This window comes from Drepanopeziza brunnea (genome assembly GCF_022702325.1).
Source record: "Drepanopeziza brunnea f. sp. 'multigermtubi' strain 214-2 chromosome Unknown ctg11, whole genome shotgun sequence".
Classification (NCBI taxonomy): Eukaryota; Fungi; Ascomycota; class Leotiomycetes; order Helotiales; family Drepanopezizaceae; genus Drepanopeziza; species Drepanopeziza brunnea.
The window spans coordinates 1,880,713-1,896,825 of NW_027094074.1; the positions used below are offsets into that span (position 1 = coordinate 1,880,713).

Here is a 16,113-nt window from a genome sequence, read left to right on the forward strand (position 1 = left end):
TAGGATCCAGCCGCCGTGCGAAAACAGGCTCGAGAGCATTCGAAACAGCCATGTCCTTCCTTCCTCTTGGAAGACGAAAAAACATCTCGCTTTGACCCCGCCTCCCCCCCCCCCCATTCCGAAGTCGAGTACGGTACCTACTGTAAGCGAAAGTTGAAGAAAAAAAGCTAGCTAGCTAGCTACCTACTAAGTACGGTAGGCCTACCCTACCCTACCCTACCCTACCCTGCATGTTTCATGCGATCCCCCTTTTCGCGGGCGGCCCTACCCGGGAGGTGGTAGTGCCACGCTGGGGTGGCAGCGCGGAGAGGAGCTCCGTATGTAGTATGTGCATGTGCATGTACTACGTAAGAAAGGAGGGGGGGGCGTCGGAAACTTGCACTTGCGGTTGTATCGATTCCTCCAGTCGTAGTGGTAGTTCTAGTGGTACTTGTTGGAAAGGAAGAAGGGCCCAGAGCGCGCCGCCAAGCAGAATAGGCTGGACCTTACTTACCCAACCTCGGCCTCGGCGGCGATCTTCAAAAGAGTAGTAGTACCTAGTAGTTCCGAGTCTAGAGAGCATGTTTTGTTGATTATATTATACTTATGGTTATACTTATACGCATATTTATATCCGCCCGACCAAGACCGTCATTCGTTATACATGGTGTAATGCAAGTCGCCAGATCGCCCCTTTTTTGTCTTTTGTCTAGAGTTGTACCCTCCCTGCCCTGCCTTATACAAATAACTGTTACAAGAATCCATGGTGGATAGCGCGCATTAAATGGGGAAGAAATAGAATTAGAATTACTTTTGGTCTTTCGAGTCCTGGTGTCCGGTCGGATCTAATTTGTTGGGGTGGAGGCGACGGAGGAAGAAGAGCTTGTAGCGAGGAAGCCACTGCAAAGGCCGTCGACGCATGTGTTGAAGGCGCACTGATCGTTAGAAGTGCAGGAAGATTGGAAGTTTCCGCAACGAGGCTGGAGCATAGAGTTCACCGCGTAGCAATTGGCTCCGTTAGCACAAGGGGTTGAGTTCGGGCTGCAGTTGGCGCCAAGAGGGAGATAGACGATCGTCGGTGTTGAAGTAGGCTGAGCGGTTGCGGCAGCGCTAGAGGTGCTACTACTGGCGATGAAGCCGTTGCAAAGCCCTTCGTTGCAGGTATTGAAGGCGCACTGATCGTCGGAAGTGCAGGAAGATTGGAAGTTTCCGCAACGAGGCTGGAGCATGGAGTTGACCGCGTAGCAATTGGCTCCGTTGGCACAAGGAGTTGAGTTCGGGCTGCAGTTGGCGCCAAGAGGGAGATAGACGGTCGTCGGTGTTGACACGGGTGCGCTGGAACTTGCAGTGGTGGTAGGAATGAAGCCATTGCAGAGTCCTTCGTTGCAGGTGTTAAAGGCGCATTGATCGTCGGAAGTGCAAGAAGATTGGAAGTTTCCGCAACGAGGCTGGAGCATGGAGTTCACCGCGTAGCAATTGGCTCCGTTGGCACAAGGGGTTGAGTTCGGGCTGCAGTTGGCGCCAAGAGGGAGATAGACGGTCGTCGGTGTTGACACGGGTGCGCTGGAACTTGTAGTGGTGGTAGGAATGAAGCCATTGCAGAGTCCTTTGTTGCAGGTGTTAAAAGCACATTGCGAATCCGAAGTGCATGAAGATTGGAAATTGCCACAACGTGGCTGTTGCATCGAGTTGACGGCGTAGCAATCAGCTCCGTCTAGGCAGGGTGTCGAGTTCGGATCGCAAACTTCACCCAAGGGAACGTAGACGGATGATGTTACCGTGCACGCATCAATATCAACCTCAGAGCTGGTTGTATTCGTAGCTATGAATCCATTGCAGAGTCCGTCGTTGCAGGTGTTGAATGCACATTGCGAATCCGAGCTGCAACTGGCTTGGAAGTTACCGCATACTTTGATCAGCATGGAGTTTGTAGAGTAGCAGCCAGCTCCCCCTGCACAGTCTGCCGTCGTTGAGCATGGTTTCCCGAGAGCAATGCTTCCGGGGGCCGTTTGAGGTGCTGGCTATAGAGAGATAGTCAGTAATTGAGGGGTGGCAGAGACGAGACGAGAGGGATTTACAAGAGCAGCTGCAGTCACAATGGATGCTGCCAACGGGAGGAGGGACGAGTACATGTTGATGAATGATGAACTTCAAGTTGGATGAGCTGTAAAGTTGATAGGGGCCGTGAGATGAGGAACGGAGGGATTGAGGCTCAAAATTTTGAAGGGAATCCTCGTGCATAATATAGAGAGAAAGCCTTTACCGCGTACGCGTTACTCTACGTTACCGAGTCGACCAAAAGGTCTTAGAGAACTCCTAACTCTAAAATACGATGGGTACGACTCATGATCATCTGGTGTATGCTGAGTACTCAATATTAGAACAGTAATAAGTTGAGACGTGCAGGGATCGCACTGCACAACGTCATGGCGATCTTTGAACGACGGGCAATTCTGGCAAGGGGCTGAAGAAGATCATGGGGATTGGATACTCTGATAGCCCTATGAAAGCCATAGCCATTATTGTAACTGAAAACCACCCTTCGAGGCTCGATTTTTGCAAGAAATGAATACAATGGTTGCAATCGATTCTTGCAAACGCTGGAATCTATGAATTGCAACGTTGCAATCTTCCCCCTCTGAGACAACAACATCAACAACAACAACCGTGCTCTCATACAGTAGGGTGGCGAGCAGAAGTAATGTTGGCTTTCCCTTGAGCCGCACAACAGAATATGCTTAGAGATGCATATGCACAGTGAACTATTTGAGGACATGCAGGCTGAACCGATCGGGCGGAAAACAACACGAAAATAGTCAAGGGACTCGGGGGCCGGGGGCTGTGCGAGCCGATCTGGAGGACTTATCATAGTCTTTCGGAATAGTCACGGGACCCAATTCTCTCGCTACCATCGACATTCCCCTTCCGTATTTCCATCCTATCACGTTTCGAAATGGGAAAACCGACATCCGGGCAAATTCATTCCCATTGGCGCGCTTGCTCGATTTCTCAATGACGGACAGCACTTCTTTTTTTGGAAATCACTACAGGACGCCACTTCTCGTATCCCGTCGTCTATCTTGCTACTATCTTTTCCCCCTCCTCGGTAACGACTAAGAAAGTGAAGCCCGCTCGCTCTCTCAGCGGAACGAAGAGTGCAAGTTTCACAAACACGAATTCATCCCGTCGCTATAGCATCCCAACCGAGCCCAAGCTTTTGCATTCGAACAGCCAGGACTTAGCGCAACGCAGCCAAATACGAAAATACGAGAATGACCAAACCGCTCCCCCCCGTTCCCCACCTGGATATGCAGCCTCAGGTACCGGTACAGCTACATCTACCGTAATAGTACCTAGTACAGGACAAGCAGCTGAGGCTCATGTGAATCGTCCAAGCCAAGGCTCGGTCTTATCTTTTGCTTGACATTTTGAGCATTGAGCATAGAATGAACCGGCCGTCCCCCTCACGCAGATCTCCCGCAACACGAGCCCCCCGAAATACGTAGTACGAGCGCGCTAACAGCATGTCATGCCTACCGGAACACTACGTCATCTCTTCGGGCGGAGATTCCGATCCCAGGGACGCTTTACTAGCTAGCCAGCGAGTTTGTCCCAATCCAACTGAACTCTTGCAACATTAACTTCTCGCTAGAGAGGAAAGGAGGTGGGACGGACCGGGGGGGGAATCCTTATGACGTTCTTCCGTTCTTGTACTAGGCTTGACTCAAGAAAGGGAGCAGATGTCCGCTTCCAATCATGTTCGATGCAAGATGTCCGCCTTCCAATCATGTTCGCCGCAAAATGTCCGCCTTCCAATCATGTTCGATGCGAGATGTCCGCCTTCCAATCATATTCACATGAGATCGGTTTCGAAGCAGGGCTGATGGATTAAGGCTAATGGGCCTAAGAACCTAAGAAAGCTTTTGCCCCGACGTGGAGCGTTGTAGCGTCGGGGTGTGTCGGGCAGAGAGTCCGCTTGAGGTGCAGAAGACCGACGGTCCGATACACATATATCCCCATATTACCCCACCTGAAATAGTACTTCATGCTACTACGTATCTCCAAGACAAACAGAACAGCTGCCTCTTCTCATCCCATCCTTTCGCCAGACAATCCAATTCCCATCCTCATCTATAACATACAATCCTTTTCTACCCAGCCACTACATTTATTGTAAACATGGACTATTCTCGAAGGTACGCTCTCGTGCCCCTTTTCCTCTTCCCTCCCTTGAAATGCAACATGACGTGTTCTAATAGAGGGACCAGACCAAGACCACAACAACCATACTCCAGCCCCAGCCGAGCCACCTACGCCTCCCCAGCAAACTCCCAGCCAGACGCCAAGCTGGATTTCAGCAACCGGATGGCCCGGGCCAAAGCCGCCATGCTCGCCAGGGAGCACAAGTACCATCCCTACATGTTCGTCCCCGAGATCGCCGTGTCGCCGTCGCTCGACACGGTCTTGGAGTCGGACGAGGAGAAGCCTTGAAGATCGCCGGCTTTGGTTCAGGGATACGGAAATATAAATACGTGGGTGGGGAGGACGGGACTTGCCAGAGTGTCGACGGGCGCCCCATTCGGTGATGATGGAGGGTCGGCATATGATGTGGGCATGTGCGAGGGGGTTGGGGAGATGAGGCAGTGAGTGAGTGGTGAGGATGGGGGCTGAGTCGCTTGCGGGCTCTTGGAGCGGAGGCGCCGGTGGGGGTCTTCGATGGAGCTGTGGTTGGTGCGCATACGAGAGCGCGGCGACCATTCCCAGAGGAAGAGGAAGCTGGAGCTGGACAAGAGGCGGAACCGGATGGATATGTGGATGGATGACGAGGGATGCCAGCGCATCCCAATGCTATTGAAGACGGTCGGGACGTTGCCCAGCTCGCCTCTAGCAGAAATTATGGAGACCGCGCAGGAGGCGTTCGTTATGGGGTCACCTCGATGGCGTAATGTTATATGTATATATGTATATATCGTTTGAAGTGCTGCAATTATGAAAAGATTTGGGCCACAACAACATTGAATTGTGAGCCAGATTTTCTGCAATACTGAACGATAATGCTGCTGCAATGACTCTTCCCATCTTCAAGTATGTGTGTGTACTGCTTGAATATGCCTGCCTGTTCGTATTTGAGAAATGAAAAATCATTGCTTGTAAGATAAAACGGAGTACCGATGTCGTCGCAAAGGGCTTTTGGCGCTGTCTCAGATTCTATAGGTTGATTCGCCCCCTATTGTTTACTTCCACGGTAGCGTTATTTTTGTTAGCCGAGTTCTGAACGCCAAGCGGTAGACACCTTTGGAAAAAGCCGAATTCATAAATAAAAGAGGTATCTTAGGGTAATGTATGAGAAGCTAAGTTGATAAGAACAATTCAAGTATTCCTCTTGATCCCCCGCAGAGGTCTTTTAAAAAGCACAGTGAGCGTCGTTGGCTTCTCATGCTTCTTATCACTAGACGCATATCCTGTAATCTGGACCTGAGTCCCTGTTGAATCAGTGAGCACATGCTTTGGGGATTGGCCAGGAACGTAAAGGAGTTGGAAAGGCTTGAGGACCCTTGATGTCGAGCAGACGTACCGTTTCCTTGGGGGCCGACATTCGAGATTTTCGGTTCCAGGATCGAGGGAGTCATGTCGTAGAATTTGAAGCTGACTGAGAGCACTTTGGGAACGTTGTCGGTCAGAGAAATAATTGGTTGGCCGAAAGCTTTGTCGGCAAGCACGAAGCTGGCGGTCGGGCCAACAAAGGTGGCTCCGAAATTAGCGCTCCCATCCGTCCATTCCACAATGATCTAAGGTGTAGGGTCAATGTATGCTATATTGAATGATCTTTAAAGCGCCGGCGAGGCCATGGGACGAATTCAGACTCACCTGAGATCGGTGCTCGTACAGCGACAAGGCCGTAAGATCTATGGATTTGGTTCCTTCTGGAATTGAGATTTTGATTAAAGGTGGCATCGTGGTTTGGTGTGAAATCTATAGCAACGGTATTCAGCAACAGCGGCGGGTTTGTTGTTGCATCGGGCCTTGGGCGAGGAGGTGAAAATTTTCCCGGCCAAGATAAGGAGTGAACTTGGTTAGAATTGAGATTATTTTGCTCTGCTGATCTTTACTCTCGAGTTAAGAGCCGAGGATGGGAAAAGATCGACTCTGGAGGAGATATTAAATGCAGGTCTAATATTGCCTGCTGGTTTGAAAAGGAGTGATACCGGTAGACGGAGATGGTGAAGATGAAAATATATTCGATGTGGCTGAGCGATAGCTGGACTGTGGCTGATCTGGTCCGTGCCGCCAAATTAACCCAGCGCGACGACTCGCGTGTCTGAGACCCATTTCGAGATTGTCTCCATGCGCATGCGGCCAGGACGATGAGGATTTTCAGACAGCCATGGACTTTGTGAGATTTCCCCCACGTCGATACTTCCAACTTGACTAATATACTCTGTAGTGGTCACGCCTCATAGCGGGCACTTCCCTCGCCCCGAGTTCCAGCAAGGCTTCTAGCAATAATCCCGAGAAGCGTCTGGCACGCTTCAAGAAGGGGTACAACCAGCTCTTGGTCCGTCAATATACATTCAGGTCGTCACGTTGCGTGTAGCTGACGGGAATAGCAAACATGGCGTGGTGCATCCAATTTGTCTAGGGACCACGAAGCTGCCGAAGACATCCGGGCTAGCCTTCAAGGCTTAACAGCCATTATCAGCGATGAGACGAGACGCCCTTTACCACATCCATGCATTACCTTTGCATCTACGAAGCAAATATACGTCACTATCGGCAAGATAGCGACAACTTCGTACAATGAAGGAATCATCAGGGAAGGGGTTGCGTTCTTTGCGACTCTGATTGATAGCGAAGAGGAGGACTTCGTGGAAAACGACACATTCTCGAACAGTCTCATGAACCTTTTGGTTCGCATTACTGGAGCAAACAGCATACGTCTGGGATCGGATACGGAGGTCGAGGTCGTGGAGCTGTCATTCAATATCACCACCAAGATCAGGCTTGATCCGGAGATCCTGCCTGCGTGGTTTACAGCACAGGAACGTAGTGATGCAGAGGACGGACAAGATGCCCACGATAAATTTACGGGAAAGACACACAAGGAAGACTTCCCGCTGTTCTATCTATTGATAGACTATATCCATCATGAGGGCAGGATAGGCGACTTTGCGAGGACGGGACTTCTGTACATCATCGAAGCAGCCTCGAGCTCTGTGGCTCTGGAACAATGGATTGTCGAAAGCGATCTCGCCACATTGATGGCAACGGGTCTAGGAGCATTGTACAGTCAACTCAGCCGAAAGCTGGTAATTGACCATGGCTTAGAAGACCTTCCACCCATATTGGCTTTCTCGGACTATGAACAGCCGCATACCTCATCAGATATTGTCAGCTCCTCATCTTCAGAATTTCAGATGCACATGGAAACCTTTCTGTCACACTTGGTTTTCTGGCAGGATGTTCTTAATCACTGCAAATCTGGCGAGGTGAAGCAGACATTGCTAGAACATTTCCAAGTCATCTTTCTCCAACAGCTTTTGTAAGAATTTCTATCTACCACTTATCTCATACCCACTAACGTTAAAGATACCCCTCGCTACTTGAGTCCTCGGACGTAGACGGGGGGTCTTCAGTAGCAGTTCTGACCTACTTACGACGAATACTAGAGGCCTTGGATCATCCAGACATGATTCACCTCATATTACACTATCTTCTTGCGTTGCCAGATACAGTCCCTGCCCCGTCGGTGTCTATAGCATCTGTAAGTGCAGCAAGAAAACGAAAATCGATGGATCTCGCAACCATGATGTCTACACATGTCGAAGCGGTGTCAACTCCGGCACTTTTCAATTTGGTTGATTTGATCCAAGCCAGCCTTCGGTCACTGAACGAGCAGACCATTTCTGTCACATTACAGCTAGTCTCTGTTATTCTGAAGCGGCATCACAGATATGCCGTGACAACCCTACTATGGACCAGCAACGTGCTAGCTGATGGTCCACAGCGAAGTATCGGAGCCCACGAAATGGAAATGGACTTCTTGCTCACACTTGCCGGGAACATCGGAGGTGAGGACAATTTTGATGGGCTATACGAAAATCATGTGAAGGACTGCATGAGTGCGTTGGAAAGCCATGCCTGCTCAGTGACCCTGATTGCGCCCAAATCGCCTGGTACTTCGAAGTTCACTGGAACGCTACCCAAAATTTCTGGTGCGCCTCGGGAAATTCGGTCGCACACTCTACGATCGGAGGACCCCATGCTTAAAGCATTGGTTCTCATTCTGGCATCGTTTTTTACGAACTCGGTAGAAACAAATCTGTCTCTGACAGGATCGATAATCGACCTGGCCACGTGCGGGTTCATGAAGATAGATGGCTGGCTGCTGCCAGATCCGTCCAAGTTCAGCTACGACGATGATGAGGAGGACGTTGGCTCTGAAGACCCTTTACTCTTGGGGTTTGGTGATCCCATAGAAGGGCAGGAAAAAGCACAGATCCGGAACTTGAAATTGGCTCGTCGGACACCGAGGTGGTCTGAGTCCCAGAACCCAACACTGCTCAATCAAATTAAGACTCTCGTTGACCAAATTGCAACATATCGCTCTGAGATTCCGCGCTTCGATGAACTGCTCCAACAGCGTCGAGAAGCATTCCGATCTGCTTCGTCAGTTACCCCTGTTCCGAACCGACAACACACCCCTCACTCCCGCGCCAATTCTCCGTCTCGGTCTTCATCTCCTGCTCGGCTATCAGCTCTCGATGCTTTCGCTCAGCGCATCTTCCCCGAACTCGGGACACCATCAAGATCCCACTCCCCGCGGGGCCGAAGAAGCCAGGATCGTAGCAGCAGCGGGCTAGGAGCTCATGGATACGCTAACTCTGCATCATCACGCAACCCAGTGCTTCCTCCACAATTTCCACTGGGCGTAGACCATTCCGCACGAACCAGCCCACGTGCCTTTTCGCATAATCCCTTGCGAGCCGACGAGAAGAGTGGAAAAGGCATTCCAGCTAGCCAAACAGCGGCATTCGCAGCCGTAGACCAAAGTATCCTCGCGCGGAAAGTTACACAGCCCCAACCAAAGAATAGTGTGACTCCTATTCCGTTCCCGGATCTCAAAGGCGCGAGCATAGACGAGGGTAAAGAAAGTAGCACTGTAGAGGCAGATGAAAGCTCTGCATTGAATGAAGAGGAGAAAGAAGAGAAGGAAGAGGTGTCGAAGACGGTCAGCGTCAACCATCTCCTGACAAATGTGATCGTGTTGCAGGAGTTCTTGCTGGAGTTGGCGGCTTTGGTACAGGTCCGAGCCGGTCTTTTCGGGGAGGTGAGGTATGTGTAGATAGTTGTTTTGTAAATATATGAGATACCTTTCTGCGTCTCTGGCCAAATGTCGCTTGTGTTGCTACTTACTTTCCGTGTATGAGGATGATTTACGATTCTGTCGTCTGCTTTGGATTTTTCATGATGAAGCCGCGGGTGCCCGCCGGTGTCGGGAAGTATCCCCTAACGCTCGTTCCCATTCAGGCCTACACCACCGTGTTAACTGGTAAAAGAGGATATAGAAAACACAAAGTGACCTTTCGGGACACTAAATATTGCGATAAGATAGGAATATAAGACGGAGCTGACAAACAAGAATTATGTATTATCAAACTCTTAGGCGGGGAAAACATCTTCAGGGAAACAAGTAATATATAGTCTGCAGCTGCCTCGGAATTTGACATAATCAAACTCATTGCTGATATAATCAGAGAGCTTCTGAAGGTTGGGAGTAAATAGGCCTTCATATGAGAAGACAGAAAAGCAATGAAGTTTCCCAGCGACCAGCGACGACGGATCAAGATGAGTTCCAGCGCTCCTGGGCTTGTGTTAACCTTTGAGGGAATCCTCAAGACGTGCTACTAAAGTAATGTTCAATGGTGTATAAGAGGCTTTTCTGCTGCGATAAAAGCAGCACGGCTAGGAACTACCAAACAGTAGTTATTTCAGACGCTTGTTGATTGTCTTTGTCGAGAATTCCTAAGAGCAATCAGCAAACACTGAAACCGTGTCGTTCAAACATCCTTGAATTTGACAGGGGCATGCGCTTGAGTGGGCCGTACTAGTGGCGGCTATTAAGTGGGCCTCCTCCAAAGACCAGGTGAGGTTGACAATCAACAGAGAACCGGTACAACTTACTTATGTTAACGATCTCGGTCTCGATCAGAACTCATCTCACCACACAAAATGGCTGACCGATTCCCGTCCCTTGAGGAGTTTGACTCCGGCGGTAAGTCTCTCTTTCACCTCCTTTCACTCCTTCATCAATCTGGCATCTTTGCTGCCTCCCCCCCGTACTAACACCACGCCTAGCACAAACAGAAGCTCAAGGCAGCTCCGGCTTTGAGGGAGACGATTTCCTAAGTCGCGAGAAGGCCCTCCTGGGAGACGATGCGGATCAGTTTGCTTCGGGCAACGACAATGCGGCGTACGTGGAGGATGGAGGCGACGACGACTTGCTCGGCGGTGGTGGCTACAGCGGAGGAGGCAACGAGCAGGTCACGGATTTCGAGAGCTCGTTCCCCGCAATCGACACATCCAACAACGTACGTTCTCCATGCCACATCTGCATTGTTCACATAACCAGAGGGGCAGAAGAGGGCAGGAGCTGACCGCACGGCTATCAAACAGGACGTAGCACCAGGTGGCAGCATCACGCACACAACCCCCTTCCAATCCTCCTATTCGGCCCCGCACGCCGCCGATGAGGAGGAGCCCGAGGTCCTCAAGCAGTGGCGCGAGCGTCGGGACCTGGCTCTGCAGGAGCGCGAGGCCCGCTCCGCCGAGCGCAAGGAGGAGACGGTCAAGGCCGCGCAGCAGAACATTGATGACTTCTATGAGAACTACAACGCCAAGAAGGAGAAGAGCATCGCTGCGACCCGTCGGGATGCCGAGCAGTTCCTCGAGAGCAGAGAGGACACGGCGGCCGGAGGTACGAGCTGGGAGCGCATTGCGAAGCTGGTCGATTTGAGCGGCAAGGGCACCAAGGGCGGGGCGAGCGGGAGCGAGAAGGCGAAGTTCCGGGATCTGTTGTTGGCGCTGAAGAAGGACGAGAAGGCACCGGGTGCGACGGGTGTTTAAGGGACGGCTACGTGGACAGGCAAATAAGGTCACTTGTCAATACAATCGGATGATTTGGGGTATTTCTCGTGGCTGCTTTGATTGGGCGTGTAAGATCAGAGTTGGGTGCATTGCTGGTTGTATCTTTCGTTTGCGCTGCCTGGATGCTGGATCTGGGCTGGGGCGTTGAAAATGCACGGCACATATCAAGACCACCTTATGAAGGACTCGGGACATTTGCAAAATCGTGAAAGTTCATTGGTCTCTATCGCGTTAAAAATCGTATGACATGCTATTGCTATACTGCTATTATTAGGTCGTTCTCCAGGGCCATACGGCATCCCTCTCGTATCCTACAGGTTCATTCTGGGTCTTCAGAATAATTGCTCAAAGATGCAGCGTTGGCCTTAGCAGCAGCTCGCTCTTGCTCTTCGAAATCCTTCAACGCGGCTTGGCCTTCCTCGGTAGTGGCATCGATGATTTGCTCCTCTAAAGATAACATACCGCCCTAATTGGATCAGCTTAGAACTGTACTTATATCATATATGTGGAATTACCTCGCCCAATTGAGCAACAACCTCCTCGGCCTCCTCAACACTCATCTTACCCAACACTTTGTTGACCTCATCCAAGCTTCCACTCTTCAAAGCCTTTTGCAGGCCTGGTGGGAAAGCCTCAAACAACTCTCTCGCCTTGATTTCCTCTGGGTTCTCGCTCGTAGCAGGAGGGATTGTAATGTTGATGGACGTTCCAGGATCAACAGCATGTAACTGGATTTGCTCGACTCCACCTCTACCGTCTGCTTCTTGTTGTGCTCGCTGCTTCTCAAGCTCCTTGGATCTGTATTTGATCTTTTGGAAGGTAGAGTTAACATCATCGAAGAAGACTTTCTGGGCTTGGTGGCCTTGGGTGGTGATGCGCTTGAAGAATAGACCAACTCCATCCTTGCCAAGGGCTCTGCAATACTGTAGCAGGAGCCCTTGGTGTACGCATTGCCGGGCGAAATCTTCCTTCCCATCCATGCAATTGTTGAATGCCATAACCAGCAAAGCATCAGTCTCTCTTTCAGCTAGTACTGGTGGGTGGGCAGAGATGTATTGCAGCGAGGCTCGATAATCTCCGATCTTGATCTTGGAGAACGCCTTACCCAGCTCCGTCGGCTCCGTTTCCTCGTCGTCTTCCTCGTCTGCATCTGGCTCGTCGACATCTGCATCGGCACCTGACGACTGCGTGCCATCCGGATCTCGTGCTGCCAAAACATTTGGGTTCAACACTTCGACCGCCTGGATCTTATCATTCTTCGTCTTCTTCACCTCTGTAGTGGATGCAATAGTGTCGGCTTTGGTGACATGAGAACTGTTAAAGCCGTCGTGGAGACCCTCACTTGTAATCTTCTTGGCCTCTTCTACTTCCAACCTGTTCAATTCAGCTAGCAGCTGCGTTTGTAGACCCTCAACCTTTGTCTTGTGCGAAGTGATCTCCTTAACATACGCCTCGAATCGATCCGCATCCGCTGGCTTGTCCTCGTCAACTTTTGACTTAACCTGATCGACCAGAGCAGCCATCATCTTTGAATAGCTAGTTGGCTCTTTCTCTTGGGTGTGGACACCAACTGGTGGGGGCGGGGGCTGGTCTCCGTCCGAAGCACTAACAGACTCCATGATTGCTTGGAAGACCAGCTCATCTGGACTGCGGCTCTGGATCTCCTTGTTATGGGATTGCAGAGCGGCGAGGAGAGCGTTGATGCGCTTGAGGAGGCCATCATTGATGATGCGCTCATACTTATACGTCTCGATCTGATTTTTACGCTCGAATCTAGCTTGGTGGATTTGATTCTGCTTGGCCCGGATGAAGGAACGCTTATCGACGTTGGGATGAACTTCAATATCTGAATCGTCGCTGAGCTCCTGTCCATGGATCAGAATGCAGGTTCCAGGGAATTCCATGGCGAGATATACATACCAGGGCATCCCACTTACTGTAGTCAACAGGCATTTTGACGGTCTCTACCCCGAGTAGCTTCCGAGAGATGATTGTGACAGAGTATTGTGTTTGAGATGAGATTTTCTTTGTGGAAAAAGGAAGTACTGTGTGGAATCCTACCCGTTAGGAGGGAGAACAATAAGTGCAAGGAGGTATAGGTAGGGAGCTACTTACCCCACCACGGGAAAACAAAACACCGGCAGCTACTCAGAGGCTTCAAACGGGTAATTTTCAATTCAAGACTGCATCATCACCACTCGCGAGACATCTACCCTCTACCCTCTCACATCGGCCCGCGCTCTTCCATGCTCGGCTCCGCTCGAAGTGACCATGCGCCTTCGACGACCCGAACTTTATCTATACAGGTGCAGGTGATATCAGCGGATCTGATATCCCTTTCGTGATGCGACGTGCGACCGTCTTCCGAGGCTGTGGCCAGGGGGCCTCGTTCTTCGAGAGAGCTTCTAAGCAGCTCGCGGAATGGAGTACTATACCTACGACGACGACCTCTCGAGTATCCGCGCCTTTGTCATCTCACGTCTCTATACGATACAAATCTAGCGTCAATGCTTCTTTTCAAATGGTACCCTCGGCCGTCCGACCGAAGGCGCAAGTCCATCCAGCAAGTCTTTTTGTACAACCAAGAGTAGGCCTGTTGGCACATTGGAGGCCGGCAGCTGCTCAACTACGGCTATTCAATTATACCCCTCGCTTGCGGGAAGCACCGAAATCCCAGGACCGGCAGGATCTGATAGAAAAAGTGAGGGCTAAAAGAGAGGAGGAAGAGGAAGATCTGATCGACGATCAAGCTGGATTCGGGAGAAGCGAGAAGGCAAACAGAGCAGCCCAGGTCAACCTGAGTGCGCGTCTCCAGAGCAATAAGACCAATAACTCTGCAGGACTCGGCGAGATATGGAGGTTAATCAAGATTGCAAGACCAGAGGCAAAATGGCTAGGACTGGCCTTTGCCTTTCTGTTGATTTCATCCAGTATTACAATGTCTATACCCTTTTCTATCGGAAAAATATTGGATCTAGCTACCAAGGATCCCTCGGAGGGAGGCAAATTGTTCGGCCTGGAAACCGGACAGTTTTATCTGGCTCTTGGTGCAGTTCTCACTGTTGGAGCGGCCGCGAATTATGGACGTATCATCATTCTTCGAATTGTAGGAGAACGCATCGTTTCCAGGCTACGCTCGCAGCTGTACCGGCGGACATATGTGCAGAATGCCGAGTTCTTTGATGCCAACCGAGTCGGAGATTTGATCTCTCGGCTCGGTTCAGATACTGTCATTGTTGGCAAAAGCATTACGCAGAATCTGTCCGATGGACTTAGAGCAATTGTCAGTGGAGGTGCTGGATTTGCGGCGATGGCTTGGGTCAGTCTGAAGCTCACCAGCATTCTTTGCCTGATGTTTCCACCCGTGGCAATCGGTGCTTTCTTTTACGGTCGAGCTATCCGAAATCTTAGTCGGAAAATTCAACGGAACCTGGGAACTTTGACGAAAATCGCGGAAGAGAGACTTGGAAATGTGCGAACGAGTCAGGCATTTGCTGGCGAGATCCAGGAAGTTGGACGATACAATCACCAAATCAAGAAGATTTTCGCGTTAGGAAAGCGAGAGGCTATCATCAGCGCTACTTTCTTCAGTTCCTCAGGGTTCCTCGGGAACATGACAATCTTGGCATTGCTCTATTCTGGGGGGTCTATGGTCAAGAGCGGTGTCATTAGTATTGGCGATTTGACCTCGTTCCTGATGTATACTGCCTATGCAGGATCGAGTCTGTTTGGTGTTTCCAGCTTCTACTCCGAACTCATGAAGGGTGTTGGTGCTGCCAGTCGCTTATTCGAGCTCCAAGATCGAAAGCCTAGTATCCACTCTACAGTTGGAGTAAAGGTCAAATCTGCCCAAGGTGTCATCAAATTCTCTAACGTTAACTTCGCTTACCCAACACGGCCGGCAGTCAACATCTTCGAAGGTCTTGATTTTGAGATTCCATCGGGGACCAACGTTGCCATTGTTGGGCCCAGCGGCGGTGGCAAGTCCACTATTGGATCCTTGCTTCTCAGATTTTACAATCCTACAAATGGAACTATCTCTATCAATGGGGTAGACATCTCCAGCATGAATATCAAATCGCTTCGGCGCCGTATTGGCATGGTTGGTCAAGAACCAGTCTTGTTTTCTGGTTCTATCGCGGAGAACATCGCGTACGGCAAACCGAGCGCATCTAGAGCAGAAATTGTTGCTGCAGCACGGAAGGCGAACTGCCAGTTCATTAGTGACTTCCCCGATGGTCTTGATACCAGTGTCGGTGCTCGTGGCGCTCAGCTATCTGGAGGTCAGAAACAACGAATTGCCATTGCCAGAGCGCTACTCAAGAACCCCGACATTCTGATTCTCGATGAGGCCACTTCCGCTTTAGATGCGGAATCCGAGACGCTGGTCAACTCGGCTTTGGCAGCATTGCTTCGGGGACATAATACCACTATTTCAATCGCCCATCGACTTTCAACTATAAAGAGATCTGATCAAATTATTGTTCTCGGCAATGACGGCAAGGTCGCGGAGACGGGATCATTCCCTGCTCTATCCAGCAATCCTGACTCTGCCTTCTCCAAATTGATGGAGTGGCAAATGAGTGGAGGAGACGCAGCGGACAAGCGGCCTGCGTCATCAGAAGGTCACTTCACAGAGACGGAAGAAATCGAAGACGACCTGAAGCGGATGGACGAGGACGTAGCTGATGAAGAAGACTTGACAGATGACTTGGTCAGAATAGAGGACGGAGATAACAAAAGGGCGAAGGGTAACACTCAGAACCAGACTGGGCCGGTACTGGACAAGAGGGACAAGTAGATAAAGGAAGACCTGCAAGGTTGGGCTGTGAATAATCTTGGGGAGGGCAGTAGGAGGTGCAGTGCGCCGCAAGGCGATTTCCCTCCGTCTCTGGCGTTTTGGTAACAATGCATTGCGAGGGCGGGCTACGGCTACCGGTTGATTCCAGCTGAAGGAATTGGACAGTACGGCCGAGTGCCTATTTGAAT

At 50.6% G+C, this 16,113-nt stretch overlaps 7 protein-coding genes across 7 annotated transcripts; 4 read left to right on the top strand and 3 right to left on the bottom strand.

Moving 5' to 3' along the window:
• Positions 1-824: 824 nt before the first annotated feature.
• L3040_006659 (uncharacterized protein) lies at positions 825-2,111 on the bottom strand (the record flags this gene model as incomplete). The annotated part of the gene is made up of 2 exons (XM_066154197.1): positions 825-2,000; positions 2,058-2,111. The coding sequence occupies 2 exons, from the start codon at positions 2,109-2,111 to the stop codon at positions 825-827; spliced, it is 1,230 nt and encodes a 409-aa protein (XP_066011173.1).
• Positions 2,112-4,158: 2,047 nt separating this feature from the next.
• L3040_006660 (uncharacterized protein) lies at positions 4,159-4,470 on the top strand (the record flags this gene model as incomplete). The annotated part of the gene is made up of 2 exons (XM_007292230.1): positions 4,159-4,175; positions 4,248-4,470. 2 exons carry the CDS (start codon positions 4,159-4,161, stop codon positions 4,468-4,470), a joined length of 240 nt encoding a protein of 79 aa, XP_007292292.1.
• An 879-nt stretch (positions 4,471-5,349) lies between these two features.
• Positions 5,350-5,934, bottom strand: L3040_006661 (uncharacterized protein; the record flags this gene model as incomplete). Its single annotated transcript, XM_007292231.1, has 3 exons — positions 5,350-5,462; positions 5,555-5,768; positions 5,848-5,934. The coding sequence occupies 3 exons, from the start codon at positions 5,932-5,934 to the stop codon at positions 5,350-5,352; spliced, it is 414 nt and encodes a 137-aa protein (XP_007292293.1).
• A 430-nt stretch (positions 5,935-6,364) lies between these two features.
• On the top strand, positions 6,365-9,322 carry L3040_006662 (uncharacterized protein; the record flags this gene model as incomplete). Its single annotated transcript, XM_007292232.1, has 4 exons — positions 6,365-6,373; positions 6,425-6,535; positions 6,588-7,519; positions 7,567-9,322. 4 exons carry the CDS (start codon positions 6,365-6,367, stop codon positions 9,320-9,322), a joined length of 2,808 nt encoding a protein of 935 aa, XP_007292294.1.
• Positions 9,323-10,209: 887 nt separating this feature from the next.
• L3040_006663 (uncharacterized protein) lies at positions 10,210-11,103 on the top strand (the record flags this gene model as incomplete). The annotated part of the gene is made up of 3 exons (XM_007292233.1): positions 10,210-10,252; positions 10,336-10,568; positions 10,654-11,103. 3 exons carry the CDS (start codon positions 10,210-10,212, stop codon positions 11,101-11,103), a joined length of 726 nt encoding a protein of 241 aa, XP_007292295.1.
• A 340-nt stretch (positions 11,104-11,443) lies between these two features.
• L3040_006664 (uncharacterized protein) lies at positions 11,444-13,077 on the bottom strand (the record flags this gene model as incomplete). Its single annotated transcript, XM_007292234.1, has 3 exons — positions 11,444-11,590; positions 11,640-12,989; positions 13,045-13,077. The coding sequence occupies 3 exons, from the start codon at positions 13,075-13,077 to the stop codon at positions 11,444-11,446; spliced, it is 1,530 nt and encodes a 509-aa protein (XP_007292296.1).
• A 391-nt stretch (positions 13,078-13,468) lies between these two features.
• L3040_006665 (uncharacterized protein) lies at positions 13,469-15,925 on the top strand (the record flags this gene model as incomplete). The annotated part of the gene is made up of 1 exon (XM_007292235.1): positions 13,469-15,925. One exon carries the CDS (start codon positions 13,469-13,471, stop codon positions 15,923-15,925), a length of 2,457 nt encoding a protein of 818 aa, XP_007292297.1.
• Positions 15,926-16,113: the final 188 nt, after the last annotated feature.